Source organism: Lynx canadensis, chromosome E3, assembly GCF_007474595.2.
Source record: "Lynx canadensis isolate LIC74 chromosome E3, mLynCan4.pri.v2, whole genome shotgun sequence".
NCBI classification, from domain to species: Eukaryota; Metazoa; Chordata; class Mammalia; order Carnivora; family Felidae; genus Lynx; species Lynx canadensis.
The window spans coordinates 2,182,693-2,207,501 of NC_044318.1; the positions used below are offsets into that span (position 1 = coordinate 2,182,693).

Below are 24,809 nucleotides of genomic sequence, written 5' to 3' on the forward strand. Positions count from 1 at the left end.
GTCTCTGCTTGGTCTTTTCTAGAGATTAGCCTTCCTGGAGGAGACCAGTTCTGATTCATCTGAGTCTCTGGGATTCAGCACAGGGCTGGGCCACAGAAGATAACGGACGTGGGAGAGAGCACATCCTGTGGGTTTCCAGCCCATGGCTCTGTGCAGACTTCCATCTCCAGTCCGCCCTTGGGCAAGCGTCCTATCACTACTGTGCCTCAGTTTCTTCATCTTCAAATGGGGGCGATTGGTACTTAAATGAGAAAATCCTGTAAAGTGCTTAGCTTCATAGAACTAATTAAATCACCTGAAAGAATAAAAGGAATTTGTACACGTGTGTTCATGGCAGCACTATTCATAATAGTGGAAAAGGTGGGAACAACCCAACCGAATGCGAAGACTAAATAAATTGTGGTCTTTCCTGGCGATGTAATGACGTGCTTCCAGTAGAGATGAACCTGGGAAACATTATGCTAAGCAAAACAAGCCAGATGTACAAGACCACATGTGTAATTCCATTTATTTGAGAATATCCAGAAAAGGCAAATCCTTTCAGACTGAAAGTAGTTGCCAGGGGCTGGGAGTAGGGGAGAATGGGGAGTGAGTGCTAAGGGGTTAGGTTTCCTCTTGGAATGACGACAATGTTCTGGAACTTGGCGGTGGTGATGCACGTTGTGTGCACGTTGTGAATGCACTAAATGCCATTAAAGGCAAGTCTTATGTATATTTATTACAATTTTAAAAATACGCGTAAGTATAAAAGGCTTAGCGAAGCTACCCGTGAGCCAAACCCAAATCGGGTGCCTCCCGGCGACCGTGGCGACAAGGGAGGCTCTGACCCGAGGGGGTGGGGCTGGGGCGACGAGCACCGCACTACCCGCGCACCACACTACCCGCCGGAGCTGGGGTGGGGCAGTGTCTCGCCGGCGGGGCGCCCGCGGCTGCACCACCGGCTCAGAACGTCTGCTTCAACCTTTCCTGAAGCTTCCGGAGCCGCTCGGGGAACCAAGCCCTTCGCCCCTCCGGCATGGCCACGCCCCCGCCTCACCCAGCCCCGCCCCTCGGGCCCGCCTCTGTCCCCGCCCCTCCGCCTGCCAGTCAGTCCGCTCCAGCGTAACCACGCCCCCGAGCAGCCCCTCCCCCTGCCTTCTCTCCGGGAGTCTGGCCCCGCCTCTGAGATTCTAGGCCTCTCTTCCTAGGCTCCGCCCCGCTGCCTGTCTGTCAAACCCACCTGGCTCCGCCCCGTCGGCCTCCTCTCGTCGTTTTCTCTCGCTCGCCTCAGCGCGGCCCGTTGTTATGACGACACGGTCGTAAATCCGCCATCTTCCTGCGGCGCGTTGCGACATGGAGGGCGCGATGGCAGTGCGGGTGACGGCCGCGCATACGGCAGAAGCCCGGGCCGAAGCCGGGCGGGAGGCGGGCGAGGGCGGGGTCGCGGCGGCGGCGGCGGCCTTGGCTCCTGGCGGGTTCCTCGGCCTCCCGGCGCCCTTTAGCGAAGAAGGTAACAGGGCCTGACGGGGCCTGACAGGGTCGGGCGCGGCCGGGGTGGGGACGGCTCAGTCCTGGCTGGAGGCGGCTCCGAGGGCCTAAGCTGTGGACGCGACCGACCGTCCCATACCCCGGTTCCTTGCGGACCTCACGGGTCCCCAAGGGGTCCTACATAGCCCTCCACGCGCTCCCCGGCTTCCTCAGACCCTCGGGCCTCTCCTGTGGGGCGCCCATCACCCGTGGGCCTCGGTGCTCACACGCGGGTACTCACAGTGCCCAAGGCTGTGGGGTTGCTCGTGTGTAGACCTCTGCCGTCGCCTCCACTGGCGGCCTTGGCCCTCAGGCCGGCGGTCAGGCCCTCTTCGCCTCCCGGTCTGGGCAAGGCCCCGCCCTCCTCTGGGCCCCCTCCCAATGCACCTGACGGGTTTCTAGAGCCCTGGCTGGGGTGGGGCTGGAGGCTGGGGGTGCGGTGGGGCGGGGCCTCGCCCCCAGGGCCCCGGCTGCCCCTCGGGAGGCAGCAGAGCCCAGTGGTGGAGAGCCGGTGCCCTGCAGCCGGCCTGCGGGCTCCATCCCACACCTGCCACTTTCGCCACGTTCTGGCTGTTTGGTCCTGGGCAGGGGATGCTGCTGCCGCCGCCGCCGCTGCTGCTGCTGCTAAAAACGTGTTAAGCACTTACCCGGCATCAGCGTTTTTGTCCTCAAACCAACCCTGGACGCTCCTGTTGTTGTTGTTGTTGTTGTTGTTGTTGTTGTTGTTGTGATTCATTCCCATTTTGTGGATGAGGGAAATTGGGGTTCAAAGGTGTGAAGGTGACCAGGTCACCCAGCTAGTAAGTAGCAAGGACTGGACTGGATGCCAGGGCTGTGTGACTCCTCAACCGACTCCCCTACCTTCTGGGCTGCGCTGCCTCCCCGGACCCCGGTGAGAAGGAAGACGGAGCCGGTGGCAACTGTCTGAGGGCAGAGCGGACGACCGGCGCCCTGACAGCTTGGTGCAGACAGAAGTTGGGTCTCTCTCCTCCGAGCTTGTCTCATGAGCTATAGACTGGGCCAGACAGGAGGGGGGCTGGCTAGCGATATTGGGGTAGTGGCCCTGTCTCCGCAGAACTCCTATCTCAGCGCATGGTTTTTTCTTGCTCCTTCTTATTCCAGCTGGGGAGGGGCAGTACCACTAGGGGCAGTGCCAGCCTGGAGAGGGATCTCTTCGGAGGTTGCTGGGCCCTGCTGGTGCTTGCCCCCAGCCTTGTCACTGTTACACGGGCGGAGTGTGTCCCCTTCTGTGTGGTGTTCCTTCGCTGGCAACAGCGATCAGACCTGGAGAGCAAGGGGGGACGGTTAAAGGGTGTGGGCACGTCAGTGCTTCTCTTGTGACTGCGAACCATCTGGAGGGGATCGCCCTCTGGCAGGTGGTCTTGTGTGGGCCCGTCATGGTGTGGTGTGGGCCTTTGTTCGCTCACTGAGTCAAAAGACATGGACTGGGATCCTTCCGTGTGCCAGGCCTGGGTTTGACCTTGATGTGGGACGGATGTGAGGTGGTGGGAACTGGCAGACTTTTACAGAAGCACAAGGAACATCCTCCCATCCCTTTGTGCAAATAGCGGGGCATCTGGAGTAGACCCTCAGGTTCAGATTCTGGCCCGAACACTCACCAGCTGGGTGGTCTTGAATCTCAGGTCATTTTCCTGGAATGAGAATAGTCATCTTATTTCCCCAGGGCGCTGGCTGGATTTGGGGACTTCCCAGTGAGGTGCCTGGCACCAGGAGGGGTTCAGTGAGTGGGAAGTGCCTGCTGTAGGACCTGGCAGGCACGGTCAGCCTACATGGTGAGGACTTGAGCCTGGGGTGTGGAGCCTCTCTGGGAAGTTCCACCCTGAGTGTCTTCTCCAGAAGGGGGGGCTCCTGCCCGTTCGGAGCCGATGAAGCAATCTTAAACTCTGGTCCTCCACCGTCCCCAAACCGGCTTGGGTGAATCCCTCCACCTCTTAGCTGCTCCCTGGGGCTCTGTCCCCATCTCTGAAGTGGGGGCTTTGGGCACGGCAGCCTCACTGGATCTCTGCAGTCTAACTCTCAGGTTGGGGCCCCCACCTGCTGGGTGCTGTTCTCCCTGGGGTGGGCACCTCTTCCGCAGGTCACCAGAGGCTGGAAGGTGCCTGTGGTCCGATGGCACCCTTCGGTGGGTTTGGCCTGGGGCTGGAGGCCCTCCCGGGCCCCACTGAGCACAGGCTTGTTGCAGATGAGGACGATGTGCACAGATGTGGCCGCTGCCAGGCCGAGTTCACTGCCTTGGAAGACTTTGTTCAGCACAAACTCCAGAAAGTCTGCCAGCGGCCCCTCAGGAGGCCCTGCCTGCCCCCTGCTGCTGCTGCTGCGCTGGGCCAGGAGGTGAGCCCTCTCCACCTGCCACCTCCACGCACATGTGCGCCCTCCTCCTCGGGCTCACCTGGTGGCTGGGAAGGGGTGTGTGCGTGCCCTGACAGACCTGTGCAGCCGGTTCCCTGTGGCACGGGGGTGGACAGAGGACAGGCATCCGGTCATGGGTGGGAGCCTGGGCCCTGTCCCTAAGAGCTTGGCAGTGTTCCTGGTTTCCTGGATGGCTTGGGATGGCCCTGCCTTCCCAGCACCTCTGGCTGAAGCCTGCGCAATTGACATCCCTCCTTTCTTGGAGGCTCAGGGTCTGTCCTGGCTCAGTGGCTCAGGGCTGTCATGGTGGCTTTTGTTCTTTTGGCTTCTCTCCTGCCCAGTACGCACGGTTTCTTTTTCTTTTCCTTTTTAAAATTTATCATTTATTTTGAGAGAGAGACAGAGGCTGGGGGAGGAGAGAGAGAGAGAGAGAGAGAGAATATCCCAAGCAGGCTCCGCACTGTCAGCACAGAGCCTGACGTGGGGCTTGAACTCACAAACTGTGAGATCATGACTTGAGCCGAAACAAGAGTCAGATGCTCAACCACCTGAGCGCCCAGGCACCCCTGACACATGGTTTCTCGGGATCCTGCAAAGGGTGGCTCTGGGAGTCCTGCCACTTTGTCATAAACATGGCCAAGGTTGTCATGCTGCACGTGCTTGGGCTGTACGCATCCAGGCCTCTGAAGGTCCCCAGCACCTTTGCACGGTGGTGTTCTCGAGCCCCTCGTCGGATGGCATTGGGAAAGGAGGCTCTGGGAGATGTCAGCCGCCTCAGCTCGTCACAGGAATGGCCCAGAGGACGGTGGGACTACAGCCATCTCCCTCAGACCCTGTGCTCTTTCCTGGCCCCTCCTGGTGGTGCCCTTTCCTCTAGGAAGGCCCCTGGACCCACATCGCTTGATAGCTTGGCTGGGGCTGGTGGGTGAGGGTGCTGACCTTCATCCCTGCACAGCCAACTGGACTTCGGGCTGGAACTGCCGGTCACTTCTCCCGGGAGCCCTCTGCAAGGGTGCTCGCTGCTCTGCATCCGCCCATGGTGGCCAGGGGCGTTTGAGTGACGGGGCTGACCCCTTAGGCCTGGGTTGGAGGGACTAGGGTGGGAGAGATGTCGGGGGAGATGACAGGTCCCACCGCAGCCTTCCCATGTGGAGATAAACCCAAGCCTTCCCTCTCCAAGCCAAGGGAACTCTGGAGCCCTGCAGGAGAATCCTTTCTGTCCCCTGTCCCCCCACGGCAGGTGGTGCCAGCGGTGGCCGGCCCGGAGGAGCCCATCACGGTGGCCCACATCGTGGTGGAGACGGCCGCATTAACGACAGACATCAGCCACGCACCCGACATCGTGGGTAAGCCGGCGCGGTCTCCCAGTGTCTGTCCATGTGTGGCTGTCAGCACAGCTGTTTGTGGTTAGGGCTGGAGGCGAGGGACCCTTGCTGCTGTGACCCTCTGCTCTCCTGAGAGCAAAGCCTGGCTGAGGAGGGCCGAGGCCCTCCAGAGTGAGCACTGGGCACCAAGCCCTGCCCGCCAGGAGAGGGGGGCGTGTGGCCTGCGCTCAGGGTCCTCACTTTGTGCACAGTCGCGAGCTGGCTGCTTCCCTGGTCCTTCCCTGGTCCTTCTGGAATCTTCCCCATTTTTCTGCCAACCCCGGTTTCCTGCTCCCCACCCCACAGTCCACTCTGATGGGTCAGGTTGGGGTATGCACAGGATGCACTGGTGGCTCCAGCCCTGTCCGGACCTGCTGTCTGACCTTGGCTGTCCCCCCCCCCCCCCGCCCGTGGGGGTGCAACTCCTGCCCTGATTCTCACCTGGCTTTTATGAGCGTATAGTGCCCAGTCAGCCTCCTTGATGGCTCTTTTTAAGTTCGAGTGCCTTGCTGGTGTGCAGCGGGAGAGGGGGGAGTTGATAGGTCTGGAATGGGAAGGGGGAGCCTTCAAAGGGCAGCCGGACAGGAGGGTGCAGCCTGCTGCCCAGCTTGAAAGGAAGGGTTGTTATCTAGGGGTCTGCTGGGCAGGAGTCTTGGCAGGTGCCTGAGTGGGCGGCTGCACAGGATGTGGGTTTGGGTGACAGGTACGCCTTGGCCTTGGGAAGCCCTTGGGACCAGATGGGGCAGGAAGAGGGGCGGAGACCTCGGGAGGGAGCCGCAGAGTAGGCCTTTCTGCCACGGACCCACCTCAGGGAGGCAGCCGGACATCCGTCCTTGTCTCCATGCTGTCCCTTCCCCTGCCTGACATTCCTGTGGACAGGGACATTCACCTGTTGCCATTCTGGATAGGAATGTTGTCATGTGGGGGGTGGGGCCGTGCTCTGGCCCTGGGTGGTGTCATATGGGAAAACAAATCCCCTGGGGTTGGGTGGCACCTCTAGCCAGGCCCCTTCCTGCCCCCCTGACCTCCAGCTGGCCCACACCTGCTGCTCAGCGGCTCGTCCCTGTGCTCTGAGGGCTCCCCCTGGGTACCTCCTGCCTCTCTGTCCCCTTGGGAGTTTCCCCCTTTGCAGGCATCTTGGGTGCACCACATGCCCGCTAGGAGTCTGCTACTCCTTGCTCCGGGGTTGGCTAGAGTCCTAAACTGCCAGTTGCTGGCTTCCCAGGATTGGGGGGCCAGGGCCACAGTCGGCAGGGGCTGTGTGGGGGGCCAGGTACCTCTTCCCGGCCCTCCCGCCTCTTGGCTGGGAACAAACTTGCTTTTCCTCTCTGGACTCGGGGCAGCCCTGTCCTCCCTTCCTTGAGCCGTCCGCCTGCTGTGTCTTGTGCCACGCTCTGTCCCGAGTCCTCGCCTGGCGGGGTCCCTGGCCTTCTGGAGGTTTGCTTCTGGGGCGGAGCAAAGCCAGAGCATCCAGCGCACAAGCCAGGGCATGGGCGAGAGATGGCCTTAATTGTCTGAGTCACGGTGCTTGCCTTGTGCGTGAGAATGGCTTGTCAACACGCTACGTCTGACTGATTGAGATGGTTCCTAAAAGTGGCTTTACAGCCGCTTCCCACGTGTCGTTTTTATGCGCAGGAATTACGAAGTGTGTTTACAGCTTAGCTTTGCACGTCGTCAGATCTCTTCATCACCCGTGAGAGGCGCCAAGGCCAGGCCTCCTTCCTCAGGCAGCTCCGGGTTTCTGGGGAGCACTCGCTCTCCCGGGAGGGTCCCCAGCCTGCCTGCCTCAAGACACAGCGGGTGCCTCCCCCCCGCCCCCCGAGGCATCCGTCTTACCTGACAGTGGGAGCCGGCGCAGTGAGCGGGGCGGCCCGTCCACCGTCTCTGTGCTGGCACTCGGTTGTCCTCAGCGGGGGCGGGACCCCTGCGCACATCCGGTCCTGCGCTCCTTGGCTTAGGAGGGGGCGCCGGTGCTCATGGTGGGTCTCCCCACTGGGCACATTCTGGGTCCTGGAGCTCCTCTGGGCGGCCTCCAGCTCAGGGAGCAGATACCAGGCCCTGGACTGGAGGGCGTCAGACAGCTCCACCGTGTCCTAGCAACGTCCCCAGGCAGGGATCAAAGGAGGTGGCAGGGCCCGCAGGGTCTCGAGGCTCAGGCTGACCCTCTTCTCCTCAGGCGGTGGACACATCAAAGAGGTCATTGTGGCCGCCGAGGCAGAGCCGTGGGACAACGAGATGGCGGAAGCCCCAGGCAGCCCCAGCCGTCAGGGCCCCGGCCTTCCCGGGGAGGGCGAGCAGGCCCAGGTCAAGCTGCTGGTGAACAAGGACGGCCGATACGTGTGCGCGCTGTGCCACAAGACCTTCAAGACGGTGAGGCCGGGGCTGCGTGCTCGCGGCCCCGCCGGCGGGTGGGGCCGGGCCTCCCTCCCACTTCCGCCGGGGAGGTGCCTGAGCCCTGCTTCCCCGCTCTCCCCCAGGGCAGCATCCTCAAGGCCCACATGGTCACCCACAGCAGCCGCAAGGACCACGAGTGCAAGCTGTGCGGGGCGTCCTTCCGGCCAAGGGTTCGCTCATCCGGCACCACCGGCGCACACGGGTGAGCCAGGGGGCTGTGAGCCGGCCTTGTGGCCCCTGCCTCTGGGGGAACACGAGGCTGTGGCTGGGGGCCTGCCTGCCCCTTGGCCCCGGGGCTGACCCTGCCCTCTCTGTAGATGAGCGCCCCTATAAGTGCGCCAAGTGCGGGAAGATCTTCCGGGAGTCGGGTGCGCTGACCCGGCACCTCAAGTCTCTGACCCCGTGCACCGAAAAGATTCGCTTCAGCGCGAGCAAGGACGTGCTTGTGGGCAAGAGGACACGCCTGCAGGTCCGCGAGGTAGGGGCTCCCCGCCCTGGCCCAGGCCTGGGTGCTGCCCTGGTCAGCGGTCTCTTCAGGGACTCTCCTGGTTCTGCCTTAAAGGATCTGGCGCCTCCACCGTGGGACCGTTACATCATCATCGGTGACGGGCGAACCTATGGAGACATCGCCTGTGATTCACCTGGTGACAGACGCCAAGGGCACTGTCATCCACGAAGTCCATGTCCAGATGCAAAACTTCCCTTGGGCGTGAAAGCCCTGGCCCCAGAGGTGCGGGCAGGTCAGGGGCTGGCCTCTGTCCGCTCAGTGCCGGGCTCTGTGCCGGTCACTGGCTCCAGTGGGAACGGGACCAAGCTGGCCTGCCTTCCTGGTGCTCAGTGTGGTTGCAGGGGAGACAGGAGACCACTGGCATGCCAGAGGGCGGGAGGGGTGAGGGACAGGGAGCTGGAGGTGAGGTGGAACGGGCTGTGGGGCTCCCCAAGACGTATGCACGTGCCCCCGGGGCCCCTTGGCTCTGCTCCGTGTCGTGCGTGCAAGTGGGTACCGGTGTCTCTGCCTGACCGGCTGCCCTCCGTCTGCCTGCCCACAGCCCCCCGGCTCCGAGGAGCTTCCCTGTTCCGGTGAGGGTGGCCGTGAGAACCTGCTGCACCAGGCCATGCAGAACTCCGGCATTGTCCTTGAGCGTGTCACTGGAGAAGAGGGGCCCTGGAGCAAGCCCCTCCCGCGCGCCCAGCCCCCAGCCCCTGGGAGACGGTCCCCCGGAGCTGCCGCTGCTGGAGGTGGAGTCAGTGGAGACAGTAGGTGCCTGCGCCGCTGGCGAGCTCCGTTGGGGGTCAGACCTCGGTCCAGGGTCACGACCCTGGCCCTGGAGCCGGCCTTGCTGTGTTCCCTGGGGTGGAAACATTGAGCCACTTTCTGCAGTGATTTTCCCCCGTTTACTGCCTTCCCTGGGCTCATGGTGGAGCTTGCCGGTGTGGGGGGTGCCACGACTCTGTTCTTGGTGCTGCTGGGGTCCAGCCCGCAGTGGGTGCTGGAGGCGTGCTGGGACACCTCCCCCCGCCCGCCAGCAGGTGGCCAGCGGGCCCTCAGCCGTGCCCAGGACCCACCCGTGCCCTCATGCAGTGAGACCTTCCCGACGGCGGCCACCCTGGAGGCCCAAAAGGGGCCACGCAGGTGGGTGGCAGGAGTGGGGGGCACCTGGCAGCCAGCCAGATGTGTGTTTGGGGCCCTCGGGTGGCGACCCGGCCTGACATCCCGTGCGGCCCCAGGGCCAAGGCCGTTCACATGCGTGCAGTGTGGCAAGGCCTTCCCCAAGGCCTACCTGCTCAAGAAGCACCAGAGGTTCACGTGCACGAGCGACGTTTCCGCTGCGGAGACTGCGGGAAGCTCTACAAGACCATCGCACATGTCCGCGGCCACCGGCGCGTCCACTCAGATGAGCGCCCTATCCGTGTCCTGAGTGTGGCAAGTGCTACAGACCAAGGTGGGTGCTTGGGCCCCGACCCCTGACCCAAGGGCTCCCCTCTCCTGGGCCATCCCTGTCCCGTCCCTGCCTCTCGACCACACAGCCCCTCCCCCAGCCCCTCCGGCCTGGCCCAGAGGCCGAGGCCAGGCCGGCACTGACGGTGTGGGTTCACAGAACGCCCAGCAGGTGCACTTCCGGACGCACCTGGAGGATAAGCCGCACTGTGCCCGTTCTGTAGCCGTGGCTTCCGGGAAGGGCTCCCTGGTGCGCACGTGCGGCACCACACGGGCGAGAAGCCCTTCAAGTGCTACCGCTGTGGCCGGGGCTTCGCCGAGCACGGCACCCTCAACCGGCACCTGCGCACCAAAGGTTCAGGCCCCGCTGTGGGGCATGGCTGGAGGGGTTGTCCCGGCGTGCTGACCTAGCCCCCCCCTCCCCCCGCCCCAGCGTCTGCCTTCTGGATGGATTCTCTTGTGCCCTAATCCCCTCGGCCGCCGCCTCAGTCCTCACTGACCCGCACGCCGTGCTGGTTGAGTTCTCTTCCGTCGTGGCCGACACCCAGGAGTACATCATTGAGGTGGGTGCGGCAGGGGCGGGGTGGGACGGTGGCGTGGCGGAGCCTCCCTTGGGGTCGGCTGACCTCTGACCCCGTGTCCAGGCTGCTGCGGACGACGCGGAGGCTAGCGAAGCCGCGGAGATCATTGAGGGCGCCCAGACAGAGGTGAGGGGCTGGGGGAGGGCCGAGGAGGGTGGTGTGGGCCCCCGTCCCCGCCCTCCGCAGCGCGAGCTGAGCGGTGAGCCCCCCACAGGTGGACAGCCACATCATGAAGGTGGTACAGCAGATCGTGCACCAGGCCAGCGCCGGGCACCAGATCATCGTGCAGAATGTGACTATGGACCAGGAGGCGGGGCTGGGCCCAGAGGCGGCTGCCGACACCATCACCATCGCCACCCCTGAGAGCCTGACGGAACAGGTGGCCATGACGCTGGCCTCGGCCATCAGCGAGGGCACCGTGCTCACGGCCCGTGCGGGCGCAAATGGCGCCGAGCAGGCCACCGTGACCATGGTTTCGTCGGAGGACATTGAAATCCTAGAGCATGCGGCGAGCTGGTCATCGCCTCACCGGAGGGCCAGCTCGAGGTGCAGACGGTCATTGTCTAGCGTGGCCGCCTGCAGGGTCCTGGGGGCTGGGCTGGGTAGGGAGAGGACCTAGAGAAGAAAGAACAGAATTCAGGTGTTCAGAGGGGATGTGGGAGTGTAAATAGTTTTTTGTTGCTTTACAATAAAATGTGAAAATCTGCCACTTGTGATGTTGCCGTGGCAGCGGCAGCCTCGGGGTCTGGGCCACTGTCCTGGCAGGTTTCCCTGTGGCAGCACGCCTGCCCGGGCCACCCTCTGGACTCTCATGCCCGGCCGCCCCGCCCAGGGCTCCGGAGGGGCTGGCGGCACCTTGGCGGTGTGTGGGTGTCACTGGCATGTGGACAGGCAGCCTCCTCCTGCTGCCCTGCCCAGTGGGAGTCGTGACTCCAGCTTCCTGAGCCCCCCCCCAGGTGGGTGGAAGGGGATGCCGTTTCCCCGCCTCCAGCCCTGGTGCTGTCTGTTGGGACAGGGGACCAAGGCTTTTTCCCTTGAGGTGACAGCGTGTGGGGGGACAGGCCTGCACTGCGTTGTTTTTCCCAGAAGGTGCCGCTGAAGGAGGGAGATTTTGGATGACCTAGTTTTGGGGGGTGGGGGGACAGGAACGAGGACTGGACCTTGGATGGCTGACCCTCTTATCCAGTCCTGGCATGGTGCTGGGAGGTGGTCAGAGTCTGCGGAGTCCCGCTTCCGATGGGCTTGGGGGCACCAGAGCAGGCCCAGGGTGGATGCCCCTGCCACCTGGCCGTCAGGGCTCTCCCTGGGACCGGCCACCAGGAGTTCCGGCGTCCAACTTCATTGAGGGGCGGACCCAGAGCAGTCCAGCCCCTCCCTGGACCAGGGCCTCAAATACCCTCCTGAGCCCTGGCACCAGAACTGCTGCCCCACCAAGCGAGGAGTCTGTGTTGTGCCACAGACACACCCCCGGCCTGGATCTCTGACCTAGATCCTGAGCCTCGGCTGCCGCCCCATCCGCATCCCAGGTGAGTGATGGAGCCGGCCTGTGTGGGGGTGCGGTGGCTGGGGAGGACTGGGCTGACCAGGGGCTGGATGGGAATGGGGTGCTTGTATTTGGGGCTCAGTTTCCCTACGATGGAGAAGGGCCACGGTAAGCCTAGTGCACCACTGGGAGACATGGAGACGCAGGGAACCTCTGTGTCAAGCGTTCTCACCGGCCCCCGTGGCCCCGGGGCTGGGGCGGAGAGGGGCGGCTTGGTGTGTCTGACTCCAGATTCGAGCTCAGGAGCGTCTCTGTCACTCCCAGCCGCCCGCTCCGCGCCATGGTGGGTTCCGCGCCCTAATGGCCGCGCTCTGGGCGCTGGGGGCCGCCGGGGCCGCGGCGCTGCGCATCGGAGCCTTCAACATCCAGAGCTTTGGCGAACAGCAAAGTGCGGACCCAGCCTGCGGCGGTGTCATTGCGCAAGTGAGGCCAGGGGCCGGGAGGCGGGGCCACAGCTGGGCTTCTCCGGTGATTCCGCCGGCGCGTGACACCGCACCTGTCGGCCCCTCCCCCAGATCGTGGCTGGCTATGACATCACGCTGGTGCAGGAGGTGCGAGACCCGACCTGAGCGCCGTGTCCGCGCTCATGGAGCAGATCAACAGGTGCGGGGGACAGGGTCCAGCGTTCGGAGCCCAGGCCGGGCTCGCAGGGCCCGGCGGGTGACTTGACCGCGGGCCTGGCCCTTGTCTCCGCAGCGTGTCCAGGCACGAGTACAGCTTCGTGAGCAGCGAGCCCCTGGGTCGGGACCAGTACAAAGAAATGTACCTGTTCGTCTACAGGTGAGGGGCGGGGCGGCGGGGCCTGGGCGCGCAGGGCAGGAGGGGGCCGGCTCAGCGCCACCACCAGTCTCCTTCCCCCGGAAGGACGCGGTGTCGGTGGTGGACACGTACCAGTACCCGGACCCGGAGGACGCCTTCAGCCGTGAACCTTTCGTGGTCAAGTTCTCCGCCCCCGGCTCGGGTAAGGCCCCGCCCCTCCCCTTCGGCGGCCCCGCCCCCGCCCCGCCCACCCCCGCTTCTGACACGCGCCTTCCGCAGCTGCCGGGGAGCTCGTGCTGATCCCGCTGCACGCGGCGCCGCACCAGGCCGTGGCGGAGATCGACGCTCTCTACGACGTGTACCTGGACGTGATCGACAAATGGGGCACCGACGTAGTCCCGCTCCCGCCCCCAGCGGGCGCGTCCGGGGTGGGGGGGGGGCGCGTCCCTCTCGCGGGCTCAGCCCCGGCTTCGCGGCCCCGCAGGACTTGCTGTTCTTGGGCGACTTCAATGCGGACTGCAGCTACGTGAGGGCGCAGGACTGGCCGGCAATCCGCCTGCGCAGTAGCGAGGTCTTCAAGTGGCTCATCCCGGACAGCGCGGACACCACGGTGGGCAACTCGGACTGCGCCTACGACGCATCGTGGTGTGCGGCGCCGCCTGCGCAGGAGCCTGAAGCCCCAGTCGGCCGCTGTGCACGACTTCCAGGAGGAGTTCGGCCTGGACCAGACTCAGGTGGGCATGGGGGGGGGGGGGGAACGGGCGTGGGAGTGGCCAGTGTCTTGCTGCCCACGGGGGGGCGCCCCTCCCCGCACTAGTGTCTCGGAAGCGCCCTTAGGGGCTCAGTTTTAGCCGAAAGGAACAATTGTGGGATGCGGGAGGAGATGCCCTTGGCCTCTTCTGGAGTGGGGTCCCCAGTCCGTGCCCCATGCCACCTGCAGGCAGCACAGTGGTCGGTAGATACCCGCGGCCCCCCTCCCCCGGGGCGGGGTGTGGGGGTGTGGGAGGTGGAGGGGGTGGAGCTTGCAAGGGAGGAGAGGTTGCCCAGCAGGCCCCACTTCCTCTCCCTCCAGGCCCTTGCCATCAGTGACCATTTTCCTGTGGAGGTGACCCTGAAGTCCCACTGAAAACCTTCAAGGCCTGGTCAGGGCACGCTGCCTCCAGACTCCACCTGAGGAGGACTCTGGCCCCCACAGATCTCCTTCCGGATGGCTGGCCAAGCCCCAGCAAGCTGTGGGGCAGGGCTGGCTGGACAAGAGCTGTGGACACATCACAGGCCCATCAGCCTGTCTCCCCATCTGTAAAATGGGCTGCGACATCTATCTCCTCCTTGTGAGGAGCACCTACAGGGCGCCGGGCGCGTGGCTGTGCTCAATAAACGGGAGTGAGCGCTTAGCCAGGACCACACACTGGTCGGCTTCAAGGCCTCCGTGTCCTTTCTTAGGACTCCACCCCTGTGAGGCCCAGACTTTGGTGCTGTAGCCCAGTGGGTCCCAGGTCCCAGCCCCCTAGGGGAACAGGGATGGCCCGGCCCACCCGTGTCACACCCTGCTGGGAACTGACGCCCTCCAGACCAGGCTCTAGAATGCAGCTCCCGAGTGTGCTTGCTTTCCCTCCGTGCCAACTGTAAATGCGTCCGAGGACTCGTGCTGAGCGCAGCTGGGGACACACACACATGCGGGCAGTGCTGACAGGGCCAACCTCACAGTCCCTGCTGCCCTCTCTCTCCCTCAGGGGCGAGCAGACTGGAGGCCTCACCCAGGCGGGGCGGGTTCCTTCTCAGGAGCCCTGGGCTGGACAAGGACTTGGGGAGAACTGTGGCCTGTGTCCCGGGGAAGCCCATCACCTGAGGATCGGGAACGAGCATGAATGGGGGACAGGGTGTGACTGACAGGCCCAGGGAGGTTGCTGGTTTGGGAAACATCTCACGTTTGGCAACTTTGGGAACTGGCCTGAACTGTGTGGAGGACATACGTTTGCTTCAAGAGCCCGCGTGACTTTTTCTCAGGTCACCTTCCTAAAGTAAGGCAGGGGCTCTTGTGGCACAGACGGGCTCACCCCTCCCTGCTTCCCAAGCACCCGGTCTCTGAACCTTTGTGCCCCCTCCATGTAAACAGGCAGATGGGGTGGCCAGAGTGCTTTCCTCTGGGGGTCCCGTGCGGCTCACCGGCCCACACCGGGCTGGTCACGTGCCCCTAGCAGTCAGGTGGCCGGGCAGCCAGTTATGGGACAACGTGAGGACTTTATTCACATTCTGCTCGGGGAAAGGGGACATTCAGCAGCGATGTCGCTGAATCCTGCACTGCCCTCCTGCCAGTTCACGATTCCCCAACAGAGATGCCGCCCCCGATCCCGCCGTGCCCACTTGCCAGGCGGAAAAGGCGCTCTTGGGGGGCAGTGGCCTTGGGATACTAGCTACCAGGAACAGACCAGTGAGACCAAGAGCTGAAAGTACCTTGAAATCGGAAAATACCTTGCTTAAAACCCATTGGAAGGAGGGCCCCCAGAAGGCCACATGTGGTGCAAACCCCGCGTGCGCGGCCCGGACCCTAGCCTTTCTTCTGTCTGAGCTTGTCTAAGTACACGCGCAGGGACTTTTGGATGGAGTCCCTGGAGATGAACTGGAGGAAGTACTGGATGTCCGCGTCGCGCTTTGACCAGGCGGTCGGCTGTGGGCTTGCGCATCAGATTCTTGGTCAGCTGTCGAGCGTGGTCTACAGAAAGGGGTCCGTGTGTGAGAACCCACCCCAAGATGGTCGTATCGTGCCCAACCTTTCCGAGAGACTTCCAACAGAAGCTCTGCCGGGACACTGAGAAAATACAACTAAGCAAAGAAAAAAATGAAAATCACCTGTTCCCCACTGCCTACCCATTTCCTTGAAAAACATCCAGGGTGCCTTGCCTTTTATCCTGTTATTCTCACTCAACTATACTATGGGGGATAGTTTCCCTCCACTACAGGTTCTCTTACGACGTAAATAACAGCGGCACAGCATGTAGCCGTGTGTCTGTGTCAGGGGTCAGCAAACCTGGCCCCGTGGCCCGTGAGCTAAGAATCGTTTCTCCTTTTTTTTTTTTTTTTTTTAAAGTAGGCTTCACACCCATGGCAGAGCCCAACGTGGGGCTTGAAAGCACAACCCCGAGCTCGAGACCCTGAGCTGAGATCAAGAGTCGGACGCTTAACCTACTGAGCCGCCAAGGTGCCCCGGTTTTTTTTTTTATATAATTGGAAAAAAAGAACTGAAAAAAAGACATTTTTGGGACACGTGAAGATTATATGAAATTCAGGTATCAGGGGTGCCCGTTCTACCGAACACAGACGGGCTCTGGCGGCCTCCGTGCTCCAACGCCACAGTGTGGCAGACACTGACCCACCAGGCCGAAGATCCACCCGGCCCTTTAGACACGGTCTGACCTCCGGGCTCCGTCACAGCTGACGTCACCAGCCCTATTTCTATAAACGGACACGCAGGCTGTTTCTACTTGTGCAGTGGGTTGAACAGTGGACCCCCCAGAAGATCCATACAAGTCCACAGCGCAGCTCTAGAATCTGTGCCTGTGGCCTTATTTGGAAAGGGGTTTCTGTGGAGGTAGATGGAATGAGGTCACCGTGGGTTTAGGGTGGGCCCTAAATGCCACAAACGTCCTAACAGGAGAAAGGAGGGGGGGTGTGCAACTGGAGGCCACGTGAAGGGGAAAGGGGAAAGCGGAGCCGGGCGCGAGGCATCTACAAGCCAAGGAATGTCTGGAGCCCCCAGTGGCAGGAAGGAGCCTCCCCTAGGGCCTCCGGAGAGAGCACCGCCCTGCCCCAACGCTGATTTTGGTCTCCTGGTCTGCTGACTTCGAGAACACATTTTGTTGTTTTAAGCACCTCCCCCCACCTCAGGGTAATCTGTTATAGTGGCCTCAGGACACTAAGTCCGCTCTTATAAATGGCACGTCCACGACTTGCACGGAGCACCTTGGCGTGAAGGCTCTGGTCTCACCAGAGCATCCGGCAGCGGCGGGGGGAGGCTCGCCCGTCGGTGCGCACACCTGCAGCCCCTCTGTGCCCCTCACCTGGAAGGCCAGCCACCGGGCCATCACCGACAGTGCCGCGCTGTGCACTTGGTCCTCGGGCACCACCTGGTCTACGCCCACCCGCAGGGCCTCCGCGGGCGGGAAGAGCAGCCCCAGCTGCAGGGCGCGCTCTGCCGTGCGGTGGCCGACGGTGTTCACCAGGGTGTCTTTAAACCTGGAACACAATTCGCTTGCTGGAGGCTCCCAGGCAGAGGGCTCGCCCAGGGCCGAGCGGAGTGCGGGCCCAGCCCCGGCCTTACCAGGAGGGGGCGACGATGCCCAGCAGAGTCTCGTTCAGCCCGATGCTGTACTTGGGTTGTCCGCCAGGACGCGGTAGTCAGAGGTGAGGCTGATCAGGCAGCCTCCCGCGGGGCTGACTCCCTGCGGGGGAAGATGCGCCGTCTGGCTCTGGTGCCGCGGGGGCGCGTCCTGACCGCGCTCCGGAGAGCCGGGTCCCACGGTGGGTGTGCGCCCCGGGGTGCTGCACCCACACCGGCTGGGCTGGCCGTGCACCACGGGGACTCGGGCTTGCCCGGCAGCCCCGTCACCTCGTAGGGCCACCAGCTCTCGGGGACCAGAAAAATCTCCCTCCTGTCTGGGTGGCAAGCCGTCTTTCTTTTCACGGCTTCGGTCCGGATGCTAAAACGCCAAACCAGCATCTGGCCGGAGCGGTCACAACCCGTCACGGCCCACGGGACCCATCGCCATCCCCAGCGGGATGTCCGGGGAACCCCAAACTCACACCGCCCTCATCTCACGCACCGCACTGCCTTGAACGGACGGCAAGCTGCCGTCGGCTGTCACGCGCCTCGTGGGTCGTCCTGACTCTCGCCACCCTCCCGTCCCCTGGCTCAGACCCTTCTGGCACCTCACCTGGGGTGTCCCCTGTCTTCAGGCACACCGGTTCCTGAGCGTGAACAGCCCTACCTTCTCGAGGGCAGACCGGAACGACGTTTCCAGATGTGAATCTGATCCCCTCCTCAAGCCCCTCTCCCTATACAGCCCTCTTGCTGGGCCGCGTCGACCACGTGCCCTGGTCCCTGCCCCCGCCCCGCGAAGTACCCCGTCACCAGGTCACGCCTGTCTGCAGTGGAGGCTCCCCTGTGCACATCCGAGGGTCCCCCCCAACTGTTCCCTTCCCAGCCTTCCCAAGGACAGGACCTCTTAATGCCCCCCCCCCCCCCACGCGCTGGACTGGCTCTGGTGAGCCAGCGAGGCCACTCAGGAGCGGGGACACTCACGTTGATGGCAGCAATCACCACCAGGTTGGACAGGTAGAGCCGCAGCCACAGCTCCTGCACGGCCCTCCAGTACTCGGCATAGTGCGCTTGGCTCTTCCCGCACATCTCCGTCAGGTCCAGGCCAGCCGAGAAGATCCCGGGGCAGTCCTAACGGAGTGAAGGAGCCAGGGGCCCCGTCACCGTCCATCCTGGCAGAACCCGTTCCCGGGGCCCGGGAGCCCACAGGCGCTCAAGACGCAGTGGGGGCGAGGTCATGTTCAAGGTGGCAGGATCAGGCCCCCAGGAGCCGAAGCTGGGACCTCCCTCGGACTTAGCTCCTCCTACTTTCCAGTTTCAAATGGGAAAAGGCAAAACAGGCAGGCAGGGTCGGGTGCGCCCCCAGGAACATAAACAGCGGGCTCTGGGCACGGCTGCGTGTGCTGTCCCGGGCAGGGGAACGCAGAGGCCCAGAGGGGGCACACGTTCTGATTTACCCTAGAGGTCAAGAACGCTGCAGACGCCAGCGCAGGCCGGGAGGTGCTGCCGTCAGAAGCGAGCCAGGACGGGAAGGGACAGCAATGAGCTGAGGAGCCAGAACTCTGCCCTGGGCGGTCACGCACGAGACAGAAGCCTGGCCTAGAAGGCCGTGGGTCCCGTGTGGACGCCCCAGGTCCCGACACAGCCGCCACAGAGCAGGGGAAGCAGACACAGGGGACCGCCAGCACGGCGCTGCTTTCCAGCAAACACTGCTGGCCCAGAGGCGGGGCGGGGTTGCTCCGTGGCCACCACGCGGGGCCGTCGCGTGGTCACAACGTTTCTAAGTGAACGAGATGTTCCCGTGGTTGGAGCGTGTCCGGGGCTGAAGTGACCTGTTACCGACACGTGAAGTACGGGACGGTCACAGGCGACGTCTCCATATCCTCACATTAAGCGACAGGACCAAGCTCGTGTGCAGGGTGCAGAGTGCAATTCCACGTGGACCTGTGCACGCAGACGCTTGGAGGCCGACCTGTCGTCTCCCTAGGCCGCGTGCCAGCGCGACCTGGCTGTCACTGGCGCCCCGGGGACAGGGTGGCGGTGGGGGCAGGGCTGCCCCTGCTCTGAGCGTGTGCCTCCTTCCCTAACCAATGCTGAACGCGGGCACCCCTCCCCGCCCTCCAAATACCCCACGCAGCTCATCTGCACGTGGCGGGGAAGAGGGCGCCCACGGTCCGGACGCTCGAGGAAAGCTTGTGGCTGCGGGAGAGACACCGCGGTTATGCTGACGGGGGCTCGCCCCGCCAGATGGACCGGACGGGCTGTGATCTGGGACTCGGCAGCCCGTCCGCAGCGGGCCGAACCGTGTCTGCCTTTACCCCCAGTGCCCACGAGTGTGACTGTCTTCAAAACAGGGTCTTTGCAGATGTGACCAACGTGAGACCACGTGAGAGCAGGGGTCCTTCTAAGGGGAGGGAAACGTGGACACAGAGACCCGGGGTGGAGGAGGTGGGGTACAGGGGTGCCAGGACCCGGCAGCAGCTGCTAGAAGTGGAGAGGGACGCTCCAGGAGAGCGGAGAAAAACGCGCTGCTGTTGTCGCGAGCCCTCGTCTGCGGCCTCTATCGTGTGTCCCCACAAGAGCAGCGTCACGTCGCACCATCATCTGCTGAGGGTCCACTGGGCAGGCCTTGTGCTGCAGACACAGTAGGCACCCAGCCGAAGACACACGGAGACACATTTGTAAGATGACACAGTCCCGGGGACAATGTGGGCTTTGGAGGGACACACGCCGGCTCCCCATCCCCGGGGGCCGTGCCACTTGAGACCGGGGCGGGGGGCGGGGGGGGGGCCGCACGGAGCCCTCTTTGTTGCCGAGGGACAGAAGTAATGGGTCTTCCCAGCTCTTGTTTCCTGGCGTGATCAATCACGCTGTGAAACTTCTTGAAGGGAATATTTCAGAAATTTTCCCGAGCAAAACACTCCCGGGGAACTGCAACACGTCCAGCCAGGTCAGCCTCAACTGTCACAGTGACCCGTGCCCACGAGCGCCAGCCCTGCCCTGGAGCGCCACCCTCTTCCCCGGGGGGCCACTCCACGGGACTCCCCTGGTGTGTGCATCAGACCCACCCCGAGAGCTCAGAGCTGGGACAACACCAGGTCACACCCAGGACCGGCTGAGGGTTTAAGGAAAGCAGGCACGTGCCCAGTGGACGTGCCAAGCCTTGCCCGGAAGAGACCGCGACCCTCTGCCTTTAACAATGGTGCGACAAGACGTCCTCACTGGTCTCTGTAGAACGGTGGCCCTTCTACTGGGAGACACTCTGCGGAGGCTCCCCGCAACTCGAAAGGCGACTCCAGGACTCTTCCTGACACGACGAAGGGCTTGTTACATCAGGCCCCGCTCCCATCTACTTCCTCTCCTGGCAAAGTAGGTGGGGCTGCCGGAGCCGGCGTGGCCCCCGATCCTGTCAGTCTATGGGGTCTACCCGGCCCAAGCCGAGGACCGCCCCCTCCCCGGCCTCACCGGTGACACCCCTCCCACAGATGTCATTAAACAGCAGCATCTGTCGGCTCTTGGACGCAACACCAAGGTTCCCTAGAGAATTCAGAAGGGAAAATCTGCCCTCTGAGAACTTGACTCTAAGGCCCAGGCGAAGAGGAACGAGGAGCGTGGCCACCAGGGAACACGCCTAGTGGCTCCACTGCCAACAGGATACCCTGGTGGACTACCCGTCACCAATCAGCGCGGGCTCCAGGCCACCCTGCAGACAATTCACTGCCTCCCTGAGTTCTGGCCCGACTGCAGGGCACTGAGGCTCTCCCACAGTCCGGCCTGGGGCAGAGGTCGCGGTGCTCTGGGGGGAGCCATCTGCCCACAGCATGCCAGGACCACTGGGGGCCCCCCTGGACCAGGCTCAGGACTAGGGTCCCTGGTGGCACCGGCATCCGGGTCTACCTGGTCATTCTACAGCACGTGACGTGTGGACGTGACCTCGCAGCAGGTTCCTGCCGTGATCGGAACTCGGGGAACCAACGAGCACCCACCGAAGTCACGATGACGCCTCGGAAGGTCTTGTCGTTTTCCAGTTTCTCCAGGCTGATGACAAACTCCGTCAGCACCTCCAGGCTGAGGCTGTTCACCGGGGGGTTCTTCAACTTTATCACGGCGACCCCTAGTTTGAAAATGAAGAGGAGAAAGCTCACACCCAGGACTGGAAAAGCACACCCAACCATCCCGCACCCTCAACCTGGCCATGGGAAGCGACAGTTTTCATTTTAACTTTTGGTTATTAAAATTGGTTAAGTTTATTTATTTGAGAGAGCGAGCCAGCTTGTATGTGCGTGTGGGGGAAGGGCAGAGAGGGAAAGAGAGAATCCTAAGCAGGCTCTGCACCGTCGGCACGAAGCCCCATGTGGGGCTTGGACTCCCATCTCGAGATCATGACCTGAGCCGAAGTCAGGACGCTCAAGCGACGGAGCCACCCAGGCGCCCCGGTTTTGGTTTTTCAAATGCAAGTGAGATTCACCTAACGTAAATTAACTATTTAAAAGTGGACAGTCCACGGGTGCCTGGGTGGCTCCATCGGTTGAGCGTCCGACTTCGGCTCAGGTCATGACCTCACGGTTCGTGAGTTCGAGCCCCGCGTTGGGCTCTGTGCTGACGGCTCAGAGCCTGGACCCTGTCTGATTCTGTGTCTCCCTCTCACTCTGCCCCTCCCCTGCTTCTGCTCTGTCTCTCTCTCAAAAATAAACATTAAAAAAAATAATGAAAGTGGGCAGTCCAGGTCTATAGGGACATGCACGGTGTCCCAATGCTACCACGATCTAATTGCCGGGCATTTCTATCCCACACAGGACCCTGCGCCCACGAGCAGTTCCCGCTCCTCCCTGGCCCCTGGCCACTGAGTGTCTACTTTCTGCCTCTACGGACCCATCTACTCTGGACGTTTCGTGTGCATGGAAGCACACAACCTTTTATGTGTGGCTCCTTTCACTGAGCACCGCGTTCTCCAGGCTGGCCTGTGCCGCTGGGTCAACACCCCCCCCTTTCTGAGGCCCAGTGTCTCCCTGCACACGTGTGGACCGCACTGTATCTGTTCGTGTGCTGGTGGACACTGGGTCCCTTCCACCTGGAGAGTCTTGTGACTACTGCGGCCATGAACGTTCATGAGCAAATCTGTCTGTTTATCTTGTTCCTCCAGATGTCAGTCCTCTGTCCCCAGGAGAGTAGGAGATGGCCTTACTTTCCTGAGGAGTGAGCGAGCAGACTCTAAGACCGGATATGAAGGAGGAACTGCACTGGGGGTTCTGGTTCTTGCTAAAGATGTTGTCGGGCTGACGTTCTTAAATCCTCCACGATCTGCTTGTGCGTCCTGCCAGCAGCGGGGGAGGCCGGGGGGGGGGGGGGCAGCAGACCAGCACTTGGGACAGGGCAACCACCAGCCTGGGCCAGCTGAGGCCATCTGTTCCGGCTACCTGGCCCAAGGACAGACCCAAGGGCTTTCGAGGGCCACCGTTCATTTAGACTACATTTCCCTGGTCAGGACCTTAGAAATCTCAGATGGTCAACGTAAACGGGCTGTTTTGAGACCTCCGGCTTCTGAGGGAGAGGTTACTTACTAACCAGCTACAGGAACGTACAGGGACGTGTAAGAAGCGATCAAAATTCCCAGAAGCAAGCTCCTGAACTTGGTTCGGAGAGCAGTTTTTGAGGCTGACTGGATTTTACAGAGCCCGGTCCAGCAGGATCAAGGACACTCAGGGGAGAGGGTAAAGGTTCCATGAGTTGACACAGAGGACTTGGGGCGAATCCAGGTCACGGGGGAGGTGGGCTGAGGCCGCAGCCTCCCAACCACAGCAGCCCCCAGCTCCTCTCGTAGGCCTGAGCACAGTGTGTCCCCAAAACCTGGAAGTAGGCCCAGCCCTGGCTGCAAGCCTTCTCAGGACACAGGTCGGGAACATTCTAGGTAGAGAGAAAACTCAAGGGTGCTTTTCTACCTTGTCTGCCCTTTTGTGGAGAGTTTTCCCAGAGGCTCTGATGGGGGTGGGAGGTGGCTCCTGGCTTTAATGTTATTTCGTAAACCCACAAAATTCAACAAAAAAAAACAATTCTGGCAAAACCATTGCTAGTCATGCACTGCAATATCAAAAAAAAAAAAAAAAAAAAAAAAAAAAAAAAAAAAAAAATTACTCTAAAAGACTTCCATTATTTTCAATTTCCAACTGAAGAGTTTAGATGGAGGAGCATACCCCTCAACTTTACAAACCAAAACACTTTATCTTCATAATGAACTGGGGAAAAGCACGTGGGCTGATGACCTTTAAGCTTTGAACGCAACAGAAACGGTCTTCGTACAGGGCTTGATCTCCAATGGCCTTCAGGGGTCCCCAGGAGCCGCGGTCAGGAGGTCAGGAAGACAAGCGGCGGGCGGGAGGGAGCGGGCGTGGGACGGCGTGGCACCCCTGCTTCGAGTCCTCCAGGCCCCGGGGCGGGCCGAGCCAGGGAAAGCCCAGCCGGCGGGGCCCGGCGTAGGCGCCCTCGCCCGAACGTGCGGCCGCAGGAGCGCTTACCTTTCGCCGGGTCCGTCTCCACCAGCACCCGAGGGCTCCCGAAACACCGCACACCGTCCCCGCCGCCGGCGGCCGGCCCCGTCCGCCCGGGAACCGCGTCCGGCAGCCGGGACCCTACGAACGACAGCGCGAGGCCCGTTAGCCCCGGACCCCAGTCAGCTCCCCGGCCTCCAGCTCCCTGAGGTTCCCCCCCCCCCCCCGGTCCCAGCTCCCTCGGGTCCGGAGCCCCTGTCTCCTCCGGCCCCCCTCCCGGCTCCCCGGGCCCCTGCTGCCCGCACCCCCAACTCCAGCCCCCGGAGTCACGTACACGGGCGGAGCAGGTTGCGAGCCAGGACGCGCGCTCCGACCATCAGCGCCATCTTGACAGGCCAAGTTGGGGTCTGGCCGCCCGGCCCACGCCCCGCCTCCAGCAGCCCCGCCCCACTTGGCGTGTCGGGGGTCGAGGGCGGGGCACTGCCGGGAGACAGTGGTTCGCCTCCAGCAGCCCCGCCCCACTTGGCGTGTCGGGGTCGAGGGCGGGGCACTGCCGGGAGACAGTGGTTAGCCGGAGAGCTGGGGGAGCGCCGCAGTGACGCTAGGTGGCGGCGGCAGGAGGGCTGGCGTGGGCCCGTCTGGGACGAACTCTCCCCACAAACCCGGAGGCCACCGCGCTCGCCTCCACCCACGTCTGAACCCCTGGGAGGCTGGCACGCTTCCCACGCTGCCCACCAACCAAAGCTAAGGTCAAGGCAGCGACAGCTGCGGATGGGGGGGGGTGACTGCACGACTCAGGGAGCGTGTGAGTCCCGGAGTCGGTCGTGAGCTTGAGGCATAAGGGCCTTTGCGGGTAGCAGCCCCAGCCATCCCAGCAGGCGCAACAAAGGCAAGCGGATTACGCCAGGGTCGTTTCTCAAAACCGCCCCCCTGCAGAGCCCGAGGACTAAAAGGGGGCCACGGGGCGGGGGTGAGGTGGAGGCGGTGCTGGTGGGCAAACAGGTGCCCTCACACTGTTGACAGGACCGCGGTGCCACCGCCTCCTTGACAGCAAAGGGAGCACCTGATTTTATTTGCTCTGTCCTGCATTCAGAAACACCGAAAGGGTCCCCGCTCAACACTGGTGTCCCCTGCCGGGTAGGAAGCCACTGTGCTGCCTGGCAGGAGGTGGTCTCGCAGACATCCCATTTGAATATGGACACAGGAAGGGCCAAGCTCAGGGCTGGGTGACTGAAACCTCAATTTTTTACAGTTTCTAAGTCTCCGTTGTGACACAACCGACTTTTGAGGTGGAAAACCGTTTTTTCATTATTTCGTGGCTGACTAACATAGCAGCAGCCAAGGAGATCGGTTTCTGGTCAGGCAAAATGCCAAGCTCCTGGCAATATAAGGTGGTAAGAGCATCTCTCTCTCGGTGCAGGTCAACCCACAGGATCTGCCCAACTGCCTGGCGTGCTCACCGGCTGTTCTGCTCAGACTCTGAAAGTGTGCCTGCGGAAATGAACCAAGATGCAGTCGTGTGTTTTTAGTGCCTGAGTTTTTAGCTTCAGAAG

General features: G+C 62.6%; 3 protein-coding genes and 1 long non-coding RNA gene across 4 annotated transcripts; 2 read left to right on the forward strand and 2 right to left on the reverse strand.

Moving 5' to 3' along the window:
* The first annotated feature begins 1,266 nt into the window (after positions 1-1,266).
* Positions 1,267-10,860, forward strand: E4F1 (E4F transcription factor 1). The gene is given in 25 exon segments (XM_030301669.1): positions 1,267-1,489; positions 3,710-3,858; positions 5,117-5,222; positions 7,417-7,610; positions 7,718-7,796; positions 7,799-7,829; positions 7,944-8,083; positions 8,086-8,112; positions 8,197-8,211; positions 8,214-8,327; positions 8,330-8,364; positions 8,684-8,805; positions 8,807-8,891; positions 9,162-9,207; positions 9,210-9,249; positions 9,251-9,267; positions 9,363-9,428; positions 9,431-9,532; positions 9,535-9,581; positions 9,734-9,779; positions 9,782-9,932; positions 10,010-10,136; positions 10,218-10,280; positions 10,369-10,657; positions 10,660-10,860. Coding segments are annotated over 25 exon segments (2,310 nt in total). The 5' UTR covers positions 1,267-1,332; the 3' UTR covers positions 10,722-10,860.
* LOC115504607 lies at positions 4,850-6,109 on the reverse strand. The gene is made up of 3 exons (XR_004343063.1): positions 6,047-6,109; positions 5,682-5,784; positions 4,850-4,970 (listed from the first exon to the last, which is right to left on the reverse strand). It is a non-coding gene; the product is annotated as an uncharacterized LOC115504607 (long non-coding RNA).
* An 82-nt stretch (positions 10,861-10,942) lies between the features above and the next one.
* DNASE1L2 (deoxyribonuclease 1 like 2) lies at positions 10,943-14,934 on the forward strand. Its single transcript, XM_030301668.1, is given in 10 exon segments — positions 10,943-12,120; positions 12,213-12,252; positions 12,255-12,300; positions 12,394-12,478; positions 12,559-12,658; positions 12,736-12,848; positions 12,941-13,091; positions 13,094-13,108; positions 13,111-13,190; positions 13,529-14,934. Coding segments are annotated over 10 exon segments (807 nt in total). The 5' UTR covers positions 10,943-11,997; the 3' UTR covers positions 13,583-14,934.
* On the reverse strand, positions 14,682-23,688 carry ECI1 (enoyl-CoA delta isomerase 1). Its single transcript, XM_030301670.1, is given in 9 exon segments — positions 14,682-15,110; positions 15,112-15,169; positions 16,508-16,689; positions 16,775-16,826; positions 16,829-16,895; positions 17,756-17,902; positions 20,758-20,885; positions 23,284-23,397; positions 23,591-23,688. Coding segments are annotated over 9 exon segments (906 nt in total). The 5' UTR covers positions 23,643-23,688; the 3' UTR covers positions 14,682-15,004.
* Positions 23,689-24,809: the final 1,121 nt, after the last annotated feature.